Source organism: Periplaneta americana, chromosome 4, assembly GCF_040183065.1.
Source record: "Periplaneta americana isolate PAMFEO1 chromosome 4, P.americana_PAMFEO1_priV1, whole genome shotgun sequence".
NCBI classification, from domain to species: domain Eukaryota; kingdom Metazoa; phylum Arthropoda; class Insecta; order Blattodea; family Blattidae; genus Periplaneta; species Periplaneta americana.
This window is the reverse complement of record NC_091120.1, coordinates 117,498,682-117,514,178: the sequence shown is the minus strand read 5'-3', so window position 1 is coordinate 117,514,178 and position 15,497 is coordinate 117,498,682. Positions and strand designations below refer to the sequence as shown.

The 15,497-nt window shown below is 35.6% G+C and overlaps 1 protein-coding gene across 4 annotated transcripts in view; it reads left to right on the top strand.

The window, feature by feature from the left end:
* The window catches only part of Smg5 (Smg5 nonsense mediated mRNA decay factor), a 535,039-nt gene that overhangs the window by 113,599 nt on the left and 405,943 nt on the right, over window positions 1-15,497 (top strand). For all 4 annotated transcript variants that reach the window (XM_069823861.1, XM_069823860.1, XM_069823859.1 and 1 more), the window contains exon 7: window positions 2,668-2,890. In XM_069823861.1, the coding sequence (XP_069679962.1) occupies window positions 2,668-2,890 (223 nt within the window). The remainder of the gene's footprint in view (window positions 1-2,667; window positions 2,891-15,497) is intronic.

Genomic DNA, 15,497 nt, shown 5'->3' with positions numbered 1-15,497 from the left:
TCCATTTTCAGTTACATAAACCTTTCATGTGCTCCAAATTTTTTCCTAATCTGTCTTATTTATTTACTCCTACAAAAATACCTTAGCAATGATAAATTAAATTAAATACCACTTTAAAGATTACTTACATTGTTGATAATGTCAGTTTAGCCAACACAAATATTAAGATAAAAACATGGGCCAGTATAGCAAACATAAAATTATGATATACTGCTAAAGGATTAATAGAGAATAAATAAGTCATAAAATGTGCTTGGCATATTGCAAAAGAAAACTTCTCAGGGTAAAAAGAAACAAGTCATTTTATTCTCTTTTGCTCGGAGTATATTACATTGTCACCTAATTATTCCCTTTTTCACAGACTTATTTTCAGTCTCTTAATATAACTTTTCAATTATTTCCTTTTACTCACACACGCATCTTTCAAAATACTACAATATTTTGACACAAACCGAAAAATGAAAAAAAAGTGACATTACATTTTACCTGAGACCGTCGAAATATCATTCACGGAACAGAAATGATAAGCACAACAAGCCTCAGGCTGTGGTGTAAGCCTTTGGACCTCTTCCCCGTAAAAGAAAACACTATGAGACCTGACTTAATGCAGAAATCTTCTGTTTGCTATATGACAGTGACATTTAGATTTTGGAACAAAGAGACGGTAGATTAACAAGCAGTTCAGATGAGATTAAAACAAGTAGGAAGATACATACTTTTGAACCAGAAGAGAAATTAAGTTGTAGATGAGTTGAAAGTAGAACAAATCATGGATAAAAATTACAGCAAAATAATTGGGACTATGCAGAAGCAGAATTAATAGAAAAGAGTGATTACAAACATAAAGGTTTCAAATGAAAAGGGAAACCTTTAAAAATATAGTGGATGAGGTCGAAACAGATCTGCTTAATTATATTGATTCATTCAGTTATTGTATAATGGTGATAGTGACAGGAAATTTTCACTTATGTTATTGAATGTTATTTTATATAAGAATGTTGCTGTTTTATTTTGTAATGAGAATATGTGGCCTTTTAAGCACCATTTTTGCATAATTTATATGTCATATAACAAAAGAATAATGGTGAATATATAGGGTGTTTCAGGAGGAATAGTAAATATTTTAGGAGGTGGTAGTATAGACGAATTCGAATAAAAAATTCCATATAAAATGTGTGCCCAATTTTTATTGGGTACAGAGATACAGCTGTTAAAAAATTCCATATAATATATGTCCAATTTTTATCGGATACAGAGATACAGCTGTTAGAATGTAACCCAAGAAGGTGTTAAGCAAAGCCAAATGATTACATTCAAACTTGATTTTCATAAATTCCATCACCGACTTCAATGCACTTTCGACTCCTCTTGACAGCACCATGTGTAGCTCTTCTGAGGTCATCTTGGCGTTCTTTTATGAGGGCAGCGTTATTCATAATCTGAACGATTAAATCGGCTCTTGTGTTTACTTTTTCTTTGTAGACTTTGCCTTTCAACCATCCTCACAGGCAAAAATGTAAAGGGGTAAGGTCTGGGGACCGTGGTGGCAAGAAATTTGACCATATCTGCCGATCTATCTTCCGGCGAATGTTAGGTTTAGATGATGTATCACCTGACGACTAGAATGTGCAGGGGCTCCGTCATGTTGGGAGAACATACCCATCCTTGTACCTAAAGGAACCTCTTCCAATAATGCTGGAAGCTCGTTTTGAAGAAAGTCTAGAAAACGAGGTCCTGTAAGACAATGCGGTAACACAATGGCGCAAGCAACTGATTGTCTATCATACCACACCACACGTTTACAGAGAAACATTCTTGAAAATGTGTCTCCACAATGACATGTGGGTTTTCTTCGGACCACTGATGTGAGTTACGAGTGCTATTGATACCGTCACAAGTGAAAGTGGCTTCATCAATGAAGAGTAAAAATGGGATTACTCAGCAATTTACAGATAGCCAACGACAAAATTCCAATCGTCTACCTTCATCTCCTGCTCGAAGGTGTTGAATCCGCTGTAAATGATAAGGATAGAACCCATGCTCTTGTATGTGGAACACCAATACGTGCAAAAAATCTGTGTGTGCTTAATCAGGGCTATGTTCTACCAACTGAATAATGTCTTTTACTTCATCCACATTCTGTTCATTTACATGTTCAGATGAAGTATGACTGCTGGGCACTGCACCAGGAAAACATGAGTAAACGGTCTTGAATCTGGAACTCTATGGTTAGGAAATCATCTGCCGTATTCTCTACAAGCAGGAATAGCATTTCCATTACAAAACCCGTACACAAATACCATATCGACATACTCAGCATTTGTAAATACATTCATGCTTAAACGATACAGTAGAATTGGCCAACAAATCATAATCACAGCTGAAAAATTCATTTATGTAAACTAAAGCACAACTTCATAACTTGACCTTCAAAACAAAACTGACGATCGATAAATAAGCCCATAGCAACCGGAGTAGCAATAGGCCCTACATGAAACGAAGGTGCATTGAACGTAATAATTTGCCTTTGCTTAACACCTTCTTGGGTTACATTCTAACAGCTGTATCTCTGTATATGGAATTTTTTATTCGGATTCGTCTATACTACCACTGCCTAAAATATTTACTATTCCTGCTGAATTTTTATTTTCTCATAAATATTCACAGGTGTGCCATCAACTGTTAATAAGTCTGCAGCAGTGCTTGGCATATAATAAACCATTCCCGGGTGATGGCTGTGAAATGAAAGGAGAACAGATAGATCTGGAGCAATTGTCACTTTTTCAGACAAGTGAAGAGGATCAAGAAAATCCAGAATACCTAAAAGATGATCTCATCTTCAAAATGGTTGTTATGTCACTATTATGTGTTACCAAATTGCAAACTAGCGGTAAGTGTGTCTTAATGGTATATAATTGAAATATTTTATTGGAGAACTTGAATTATAAATCTCAATACATTCAGTACATTCTCAATACTTAAGTTTGCCTTTCTACTCAGATTTAGTAACGTCCGAACTCACAATTCTGCAGCATTGCTGGGTCATAGTGCCCCTTCCTGAAAGTCCATTCCATTCCAATTTCCATTGGAAATGTGGTAATGGGTGTAAAAACAAAATTTGGACACTATTTGAGCTCTCCAATAATGATATGACAAATAACTTATATTTCCAGAAAGTGTAAATAATTAAAATCGACATTTTTCGCCATGTGTCGGGACAGTGTTGTCGAATGGGGGATGGCATGTTTGGCACTCACTTTTCCATACATAGCTCCAGTATTTTTAATGTCTATGCAAGAACCAGGAAGCCTTAGCTATCAACTGTCCCAAATGATATCAAATCCCATGCACACTTGGGCACACATTTCTCGGTTATCAACTGCGATGGTAGTCACCTCAGGTTTTGTGATTTGCAACACATGGATGACGTGAAATATTGAAGGGTTCAGAACCATAGTGGGCCAACCACCATATATTAAGAATGGAGAAAACAAGGGTTAAAATTAAGTGATTATCATAGCAAGTAATATGAAGTATGCACATTAAAACTAAATGATATGTCAATCTTCATTAAACTATGGTAGTCACTTAATTTTAACCCTGCTTTCCCATTTTTAATAAATGGTGCTTTGCTGACTATGGCTCTGAACCCTTCATATGAGGTACCAATGAAACTTACTGCATGAGCATACAGCTCCCCACATACTGGACAACATATAAAATTAAATTATTTTCCACTGCTGTCGAACACAGATTTAAAACTATCCCAATGGTACTTTTTAAATTTCCATCTGACTCTGTTGTTTTAAACTCTTTAGCAACGATTTTCTCCTTCACTACTTTTTCTCTAGAGAGACTGTATTTTAGAATGTATGCTTTCACTGTTGGTGTCTGTGATGACGTGGTCTACTAGTCTATGAGTAGACCACGGCATCTCAACCCAGAAAACCTTGATCACAGAGACTGTATTTTCTCTGCAGTGTACCATTAAACTTTTCAGGTTTTTACTTTGCAGTTTGCACTTTTCAGTGCAGTTTTTGTTCCACTATCACTTTTCAAAACTGGTTTGCAAAGCGATAAGTGAACAGAAACGGTACAGTAGAAGAAATGTTTGAACTATATTATTACTTTTGTTACACTATTACAATAATTTTTAAAAGTGCTAAGTCATATGCTGAAAAATTAATGGAATTTTATGCAAATAACCAAGTCTCTTTGTCATTAAGATTAAATTCATTATATACAGTATGTTTTTGCTTTAGATTCTAAGTAATTTAGAAGAGAAATATGACAGGAAGGGAAAATTTACTTTAAGTGATTCAAGTGACGAAGAACACAAATGAGAGTATAAAAACAGAATACATTTCTGTAACCTAAGTTTATCTCAGTTCTGTGAATGTTTTCGTATTATACCAGCTCAAGCAGATTATGTTCTTGAACGATTTGAGCCTTCAAGAACCAAAACAAGAAGAAGTAGTTTATCTCTCTCATCTAAAGAAAATAAATTACTCATATGTCTTCTTTGGTTAGGAGATAGAACTGAACAGCATGAAGCTACAAAGACTACTTACTAATATGCAAAGACTTTACAGAATTAAATGAAAAGTGCAGAGCAGACTTTTAATTCATGGAGGAACAGAAAGATTTTTTCACTTTTTAAAAGTTGAAATGTTGCGAACTTGCAAAGTGTATAAAAGTCCAAAAGGAAGTAGAAAAGCTGAACAAATTCGAATTGCTTCAGACCTTTCAGCAAACCCTTAGCTTTAGCAGCAACATTATCTTTTCCATGGGCCATGTGTTCAAGATGAGTCACAATGACTTTCCATGAATGCAGAAAAGCCCTTATAGCACTCTTTGCTGGCTAACCATCTAACAGTGTGAATATCACAATTTAAGATTCTCTCAACATATGCAGTCTTTTAGCAGAGCCATGGAAAACTGAAAAATATTTGTGATTACAGAGTCAACTGCAAATGGTGTGCAAGACTGTGAATGTTTGTAAGTTTGTAGCAGAGAGTTTTCATTTGTACAGCCAATCCTGATTTGTGCCCAATCATATTAGCAATACCATCAGTAGCTTATAATGTAACACTTGGGCCTATAATATTGTCTAAATAATTGGTTACAGCTTTGAAATAGCCAGTGGATTTAGGATTTGGTAGCTCGAAGACACCCAATGAATCCTCCTTGATGTGACCATCATTTCCATACACATTTGCATGTTCAACTGCTGTTCTGTTGGTTGAACCATCAAGCAAAAGGGTGATATAAGTACACTTCTTTAATTCATTAATAAATTATGCCTTAAATTTTCAGCTATAAAACGAATGAAACTTCTACACTGCTTTTCGTTTCCATATTGTGATAAAACACTCACCTTTAATTTTCCTGCCAAATACAGCAGGTCTGCAAAATCTTTAAATGGCTTTTCATGCTTTGCTACATAGTATGCTACATTAAATAAATTTCTCAGATGAGTAAATATCTCTTAGTTCATGTTTTTTTGTTATACATCTTGTCATTGGTGTTTCTATGGGACATTCTTTGGCCATAATATTGGCAACTTTTTCACAATGCACTTTGCTCTTACCTTGTAATCTCTCTTTTAAAGGGTTCAGAAAAGCCCTTGATCCATATCTGATCAGCACCTGTTTACAAAACTTACAAACTGCAAGATTAGCTGTATCATTGACGTAAGCAGTCTTTATTAGTGTCACATTTTCTTTCAACAGAGCAGGAAGGTGAAGTAGGCTGGACACTAGTAGATCATTCATTCTCACTAGTTCTTGCTTTGTTTCAGAGATTGTGATTGCACTAACTTTTTCATTGGTTATATTACCAGTAGATTTGAGGGAGGTGGGATATGATGATAAAGACTGAATTAATCTTGCACAGGATAGGGACCGATAGCAGGCTTACATAAGAGCGGTAATGAACCTGCGGGTTCCTTAAAAGCCATTTGTAAATAAGTAAGTATATTACCAGTAGTCCTTTTAAAAAGGATTGAATATTACTTTGTTTTTTTTTTCTCCATGGAAACAACTAAATTGCCACAGGATGTAAAACATAATCACTTGAAACACTCTGTAATCTACTAATAAACTTTACTGAACACTTAACTCAAGAAATCCACCACAAAAGATTCTAACATTTCTTGAAACTGTATTAGTTGAGCTGTTAAAAGTGTTATAACATTACAAATACCAGAAGCCAGTAATGCAAAACCAATAAGATTAAAAGATGTCATTTGAGCCCTTGAGTAAAAAAGTGGACCATGTCCGTAGTTTACATTTCAATAAAACTACATTATTTTTATTAACTGGTTTATTTTTATGCATTATCAATGATGTACATACAAAGATTAAATTAGTATAGATACAAAAGTTAATTTAGTAACTTTTTATGTATACAACTGATAATGTGTAGAATAAACCAATTAATGTTCTTGCTTGGTAAAGCAATTACACCTTACATTATGAAAATATTAGGAGAATTGTGAAACAGGAAGTGTGTTTGGAAGGTCCTTGACTACCAGGTGTTCTTCGGACAAATGTCCCTACCTTCAGTTATCGAACTCGTAAATTTGGCCCGCGACTTCGACCACTAAAGGGAGGATTAGTGTTACCCCTGATCACGTATATAACAGATTGGCCATCCCCATGTTAAAAACGGTAACATATGAAAGAGAACAACCACCAGGCTCACCATCGTCAATTGGGAACGACCCTAGATGGAAGTACAGTTGCTCCATGCAATTCAAATGAAAGTTATAATGTGACTTCTTATGCAGTAACTAGATGGCAGCATAGTGAAATTGATAAAAGTTGTTGCCATCAAAGCCTATAAGGCTGAGCAATCTGTTATATGTGATCTGGGGTGTTGCCTTCTACTAACGACGTTCGCCTAGAACTACTTTCAGTTATCGAGCTCCCAGTTAGTCCCTAACTCCGACCATTGAAGGGGGGTTTGAAGGAAGGAGTAGGCTTGAGCAAGCCAGGGTGAGTGTGGGAAATTGAAGTTAGGAATGGTACAAAGGTGAATAGTCGAGGCGAAGAAGGGAAGGTGAGATGTGAGTTGTTTGGGAGATGAGAGGCCTCTGACTTGAGTCACTTGTTCTGCGATCTTTTATACTGCCAGTCGTACCCCTCGTGACTAGTGACATCACAGGCAGGGAAGAGAGGGAGACGGTTTCTGTAAGCGCCCCTCATGTGTTGAAGTGGAAACAACTTGGTGTGAGGGTGGCATAGCAAAGTGCTGCCATGTCTGACTATTGCTAGTAGCATGTGTTCCGTCCGGATGGCTCTTCTCCCCTTTTTCAAGCAAGAGTCTCGAGGGTGGAATGATCATTTTCCCTTTTTAAGATTTACCTATGTGGGGAGAGGGAGAGAGATAATGGTGAGCGAACCAAAGAATAAGTGAAAGTCGAGGTAGGCTCGAAAGGAGCATAAATGAAGGAAACACAAGTAAATGAAACAAGTATTACAGCAAATTTGTGTCCACTTTTTGTCCATATGCCCTACTTTACAATCAAAATAGAGATGGTATACTTTCTTTATGATTGGCGCGATATTTCTCTTTTAATTAGAAAATGTCACTTTATTACATAAACATAACTGTTTACACATTTATGTGCCATGTTTAAGAACTGCACACAAAAATATCCCTCTCAGAAAATCACATAGGATCTCATCATAACTGAGTTTGCAAAACTGAACAAAACAACATGTTTTGACTCACAAGATTTTCAATAACTCTGGTGTTGTGAAAAAGGTTTAGAAGAGATGGACTGGGAAGACAGAACAGAATGGAGGAATAAAATAAAAGTAGAATAAAGGTTGCTTTGTCAGTGGTAAGGAAAGCTGAAAGTATTAAAACGAACCCCTTCTCATTCAGGGGTGGTAGATCTACTACAGACCTTGATTTCGTCTAATATTTATAAAGAACAGAGCACATCCGGTCATAACATACATCGCCAAAACCAGAGCCAATTGACAAAAATTAATGTCATATTCGTGATCAGTGATCAAAATTTAGTGAAAATTGGTTAATTTAATTGCAGAAACATTTTCAGTGTTAACCAGTGTTGTTATTCCATGAACTGACATGTTATATGTATACTTATATACCTACTCATTGCGCGGTGTTTGCAACATCTTGAAAGACAAACTTATTCAGTTATGAGTTATACAGTGCATACTGTACAACATATATTTAAATAGCATTTTCCTTCAAAATAAAGAAACAAATATAATGTACAGAATTTAGAAGATGTAAGTATAAGGTACTTAACAAAAAGAGATTAGATGAGAAATTAACAGAATCTGTGTTTGTTAATACACAACATCAGTATCAATACATTGTGAATTTCCTACATGACTCTGCAAAAGAAGCTTTAGGTGAAATACATCAGTAATCTAAAAAAATAAATATCTCTATTATTGGAGTGAAGAAATAGAAACAGAAGTACAAATAAAAAAATCTAAGTGTTTGAAATGGCTAAATATAACATTCAGACAAAATTGAACTCAGAACACAACAGACAGGAATTAGAAAGAAAATTTAAGAGGCAAAAAAATAAGAGCTGGCAACAGTGATGTCAAAAAGTAGAAAATTATGTTGGGGGGGGGGGGGAGGAAGAAGTACAAAAGCATGGAGAATATTAAACAATTTAAGAAGAAATTCCAAAGGAACAAAAAATTCAATATATAAATCTTCATTCTCAGAAAAAATATTTTAATGTACTGTTAACAGAAAATCGGGAACAAATGTTGAAAAACCTTGAAGAATTAAATAATTATATTCATGTTGAATCTTTCGTACACTACTTTTAACACTTGAACATAAATAATTGATTAAATGGTGATCTTACTTGTGTTAATTATGTAAGCATGTGCGGCTTACAGCTGTTTTGCTGCTACTTGACACCATCCTCAGAGCCTTCTGTGTCTCAATGTTATCTCAACTTTGCTGCCTGTTGTGTGGGTGCGTTTGTGTGATGAAGAGTTGTGTCAAATAGTGTGTGTGTTCTGAAATTGATCTGTGTGTTGAGTATTTATTAGGGTGTGTTTTAGTGTGTCTGTATATTTCATATTGTTCTAGTGTATTGAGTTTTTGGTTTTTGGGTTTGTATGTGTTGGATTTCCATGTCTGTATTTATGTTATTGTATGTGTGGTTGGCATTAGTTATGTGTTCGGCATAATATGTAGATGTATTGTATCCTCTGATTATTGCTTTAATGTGTTCTTTGTATCGAGATTGGAATGAACTGCCTGTCTGTCCAATGTAAAAACTGTCGCAACTATTGCATGTGAGCTTGTATACGCCTGTATGGTTGTATTTATTAATTTATGTTGTTTGTGTGTTGAGATGTCTATGTCATATTTTACTCTAGTCATGGCATTTTCAAATGTAAAACTTGTAATTGATTTTAGATGATACCTATATCTTGTACCTGAAGATGCCCCACTAGGGGCGAAAACGTTAATATCGAGATTAAATAGGATGTAACACATCAATAGTTTTCTTTCATATATTTTTCCTTCATATGTAATTCAATGCTTAAGCCATATTGACGGAATAAATAATTAATCATATTTTGATATAGGTTATAAAATTTCGTTCCGATCATTTGTGTTTGGACTATGTACATTTAGTAGTTGCCCAAAACAGTTTTTCTATCTGTTGAGGATTGACTGAGAGTCTACAAGCAAGTCACCATTCTCATCCTTAACCACATTTACCCTTCTTAAATTCCTTTATGCCCTTATATAAATCTCTAATGTTTTTATTCTTACTATCTGTTTCTACCTGATTCAGTTTTTCATTCAAATAATCCCTCTTTTTATTCTTAAGTGTACAATTTGCTTCCCATCTTTCATTGAAATAATTATCTCTAGTCGCCTCAACTGGATCATGTAAGACTTTCAATTTTGCCTGTTTCCTTCTTTCTACTATCATGGAGCAATCTTCATCAAACCACAGTTTCGTTTTCTCAGTTTCATAATAACCTATACTTTGCTCAGCTGCAATTGTGATATTATCTCTGATATTTTCCCACATGCTATTAACATCTAACTTCGGCTCAACATCATCAGAACTTCCTAAAGCGACAAACCTATTTGAAATTTCTACCTGCTAATGTTGCTTAGTTTCCTCGTCTTTTAATTTAGTGAACCTAAATCATTGATCCTGACCCGCATACATTAAAAAGTACATTAATATTTCCGTTTATAGTGAACCCTCACTTCAGTTATAGTGAACCCTAAAATTGGAACTTCCAAGAAAATGTTGTAATTTTAAAATGACCAAAATGGTAATTTACGAAAAATGTTCTCTTATAAACGTTTAAGAATATGTTCAGAACAACATTTCAAACCTGGTACTCATTAAGTGCAATGAAAGACAAAGAAAGGATATGTTCATCTTTCTGGACAGCTTGAAACATGTTAAAGAGAATAGTATACACAGTGGAGGATAAAGGAGGAATTAGTTCTGACTCGTTTAGAAGAGTTTATTAGAAGAATAAGAAGAGAAAGTGTTTTCTTCTGAAAAGAGAATAGAGTGATGATCAGACAGCAGATTTTCGGTCCATATACCAAGCATTAGGTGTACTTCAGTTGCCGGGAGGTCATTGAACTCATTGCTATGCTCCTCCCTACTCCAAGGGATGTGACGTCTTGTTGCTGTGTAGGAACTGTAGGAACCAAAAATCCACTGTCTGATGATGATCAAAGAGTAAGTACAAGAAGAATTACAGTATAATGGTTTTCAACCTTCCCTCCCCCTCTTTGTAAAAGTGAACTCTGGAAAATTCAAAGGCTAAGTACACAGTAACCATACCTCCCTAATTAGTGGGAGGGGATGTGAAGTTGGTCGTTGCCTACTGCCTACATGTTAAAATTGAATTCAAGTTTTTAACTGTGAATATCAGGATGTCGAAGTGTAAAGTGTTTAAGTTGAAAGATAAAGCAAACATTATTACTGATATTGAACCTGGTCCATCTCAAGCGGACATTATTTCTGTATGTATAGCAATGTCAGTAGTATGAAAAGAGACACTTTGGTAGTAGTGAACCTCGAATATAGTGAACGAGATATGCTGGTCTTTAGAGGTTCACTATAACCGAAATTAAATATACATATATATATAGAAGAATCACATTAATCATTATAAATACAGAGCCTTCAGCTTAAGACGCAGCCCTGGTCGTGGCAGGCGGGTGAGCAATAGACCATTCTCTATAGTGGGAAAACCAAGCGGTGTTGTGTGGCGGCAAGTGGTCGGGCGGGCGGTAGGCTGGTATTTCAAGCGGGAAAACCCAGCGATGTTATGTGACCCAGCATACAATTAGTGTTAGTTTGTCTTCTGTAAGGTGTGTGTTTGGTCAGTTTTAGTTTTCATTTAACATGTTTGGTGAACTGTGCTCTGTTTAAATTTGAATTAATCATGGGTTTACCACTGAACAGAGGGTGTTTTTACTTTTGGTGTATGCGAAGAAGAAATCCTACAAAAGTTGTCGTCAATTCCCTGTTGCAACTGTCCCAAATAAGGCCACTGTTTCAAGACTATTCAGGATATTTTGTGAAAAACAAGAGACACACTGTACTAACAGAGGAAAAGCTTGATGGTATCGGAGCACTCTTAGAGGCGAGTCTGAAAAAATCTATCTTGTGTGTAGCTGCACAGGCAGTTGTGACTGTAGGATCGGCCAATAAAGCCACGAAATTGTTACATTTAAAGTCTTATAAAATTAGAAAAGCTCACAAGCTGAACTTTCCTGATCATAATGTTAGAATTAATTTCTGTAACTGGCTTTTAAATTTCATACACAATGGCCTAATCAATCCCGAACTGTTGTTCTTTACTGGTGAAGCATGGTTACACTTAAGCGGATATGTAAATTTATAGAAAAATTGCTATTGGAGTGACAGCAATTCCCATGTGCTTATGAAGCACCTCTGCATGATGTTAAGGTTGGTGTGTGGTGTGCGATCACTTTCAGGAGAATAATTGTGCCAATCTTCCATTATGACACAGTAGATTCTCATTGTTACGTCAATGACATATTGTCTCAATTTTTTGAACAAATGAACGAGGATGAAAAATATTATAGATGGTTTATGCAAGACAATGCAACAGCTCATACAGCCGAGCAATCTATGCAGGAATTAAGATGTGTGTTTGGTGAACAAGTGATCGTTAATTGGCCCCTGCATTACCCTGATCTTAATCCATGTGACTTTTATCTTTCGGATATGTTAAAACATAAAGTGTATGTGAACAATCCTCATACATTAGAGGAACTTCAAGAAAATATTTGGGCCATGATCTCCAGCATTTCAAGGCAGGAATTGGATCGCGTATTTCAGCATCTTCGCCGGTGTGAGCATTGTATTGAAGCTCGTGGAGGTCATTTTGAACATCTTATGTCTTAAGGTAAGGAAAATTAAATTAATTAAATTAATTAATTAATTAAATTAATTTTACAGAAGATAAACTAGCACTAAATACGGGTAGAAAGAATGCATGCCGGGTCACTTAGCTGGTGAATTACCGCACAACTTCACTGAGTGTTACTGCTTGAGAGTACTGCCAGTCAGTGCCTGGGTTGCATCTTAAGTTGAAGGCGCTGTACTAAGGAAGTGATAAAACATGAAATATTGGTTTGTGTATTGAATAAAATTGTATTATTCACAACTGGAATCACATGGAACTAGCACCAATCTGCAGTAATTACATGTATGCAGAATGATATGTTTTCTACTTTTATATTCCCCACCTTGTAACTTGAGTTACAAACTTCGTTTTACTGTAAACAGGACAGCTCAGTTGTGGACCTTGAACTACTTACTAAACAAAAAACATTTGCCAGCAGACCTGCTAGCAAGTTTGACTCATTTTATGTTTAGTGGATAGGTTACTTTGTTTTATTTTCACTCTATGCTAGAAATAAAGAGATACTATAATATTGAGATGATGCAGGAACCACTTTCAAGATTTTCACAGAAATATTTATTTTCAGCATTCCTGATGGTGGAGAAATTGTTACATGCAGGCCATCTCTTTCTGTTGACAGCAATTTGAACTAAACCATTGGCAGACATTGTTTATACTCAGTATCTATGAGACAATTCAGTCGAAAAATATAATATTTTTAATTAAAAAAAAGTAACAGATTATTATTTGCAACAGAAAGCACAATAGCCATGTACACCCATGAAAAGATAAATTGGCTCTCTGATTTTTTCGGAATCAAAGTTCAACCGTACAGTTATGGTCTTATTTTCACATGAATTTTTAATCTGTATTTACAGTCTGTTTTTATTACGAGATTTTAACTCTGATGAAAGGAGTTGTGCTGTTAATCCTCTATATCCAAAATTACTTTCTGAAGTCAGAAAACATTTTCAAGCCTTTGTGTTAGTTGATAATGATCTAAAAAGCACATATTAGTAAAATTATATTTTGTGATTAATTTTTATTTGACATGACATGGTTGTGACTTCCAGGTAACACTGGTCGACAATGACATGGTAAGAAAATAAATATTTACATCTAGAGGGCAATATACTGTGTGGACTTAAGAAAACATTAAAAAATGTAAGAAACATCAGCCATATTGTAACTTTGAAGTCACATTGGTCAATAATGGAAAGAATATTCCTTCTCTTATTAAAAAAAATAGAATTACTGGATGTGACTCTTAGGTCACATGGGCCAATAGGGAGTTAAAGTACATTGCTATTGAACAATATTATATACGTAAATAATAATAATAATAATAATAATAATAATAATAATAATATAATCAAATAAAATCGATCATTTATTTTGAACTGTTAATGGCAGTTTTGCTTTAACCTTCACTAATAGCTTCTGACAGGGCTTTCCTTTTCAAAAGATTCTGTTTGCTGCTTGTAATGTATTGGCTAAGATATGAGATGAGAGATTATTCCCTTGTGCATTTTCGATGTTGAAACCCCATGAGGATAAAAAATTTAATGAGTTATATTTTGTCTTTCGTTCATGAAGTCAAGAATTATTAAAAAATTTCAGTAATTAAATTTGTGTAATTTTGTTTATACACATTTTATTTTAATTTACGAGGGCTATTCATAAAGTAACTTCTGTTTATTTTTTACAAACCTGTGAATGACGTTACAGAATTGGGTTACAATACGTTTGAAAGTATGCACTCTAGTTTATTTTTCCACATAGTTTCCAGTCACATTGAAACACTTGTAGCATTTTACAAGCTGTGAAATTCCACAATCGTAGAATTCATCCACCTGTGACTGAAGCCAACCTACAATGCTGGTTTTCAACTTTTTGTCATCGTCAAAGTGCTTCGAGCCAAGCCACGTCTTCATGTGCATGAAGAGATGATAATCGCTAGGCTCCAAATCTGGGCTATAGGGAGGGTGATCCAATACTTCCTAGTTGAACTCTTGCAGTTTGGTAGCAGTATAATGCACTGTATGCAGCCGGGCGTTGTCATACAGAAAAATCACCCCAGAGCTCAACATACCACGATGTTTGTTTTGAATAGTCCTTTTCAAGTTTGTTAGTGTGTTACAGTAATGCTCAGCATTAATTGTGGCATTCCTCTCCAAGAACTCCACTAGCAAAATTCTTTTTCTGTCCCAGAAGACAGTTGCCATGAGTTTCCTCGTGGAAAGTGTTTGACATTTTTGTGGGTTTTTTCGGGGAGTGAGTATGGTCCCACTGCATTGATTGAAGCTTTGTTTCTGCATTCACATACCGCACCCAAGTCTCATCTCCTGTCACAATCTGATCGAGAAAAGCATCACCTTCTCTTTCGTAACACTCAAGAAAGGACAGTGCTGCTCCCATCCGCTAAGCCTTTTGTTCCTCAGAAAGGAGTTTAGGCACCCATCTGGCAGAAAGTTTCCGGTAGCCCAAATCTTCGGTAATCACTTTGTACAGAAGAGTACAACTAATCTGTGGAAAATCCTCACTAAGCTCCAACATGGTGAACCTGTGGTTTGCTCTAACCCTTTCATCAACCAAATGAATCAGATCTGCATTCACGATACTCGGTCGACACTTCTCTCTTCATCATGGACATTGGTTCGCCCATTTTTGAACATACGGCACCATTGTCTTACACCACCTTCACTCATTACGTCTGGCCCATAAACTTCACAAAGTTGGCGATGAATTTCACTAGCTTTACAGTTTTTGGCCACAAGAAATCTTATTACAGAATGTACCTCACACCTGGCAGGACTTGCGATTGCAACACACATTTTGACAGCACGTGGCTCAGAGAGGAACAAAGACACGACCTTGACTCTACCACTGCTCGACGTGTACTGCTTCAAGTACACTCCACTGCAAGAGTGGCACCACTGTCTCTGTTGTTACGCACGCTAAGTAACAGAAGTTACTTTATGAATAGCCCCCGTATTTTATTTGATACTCCATCATTAAAGTTAGACTGAGTTTTGTTTGAAGTAAAACAAATTTTCGCTA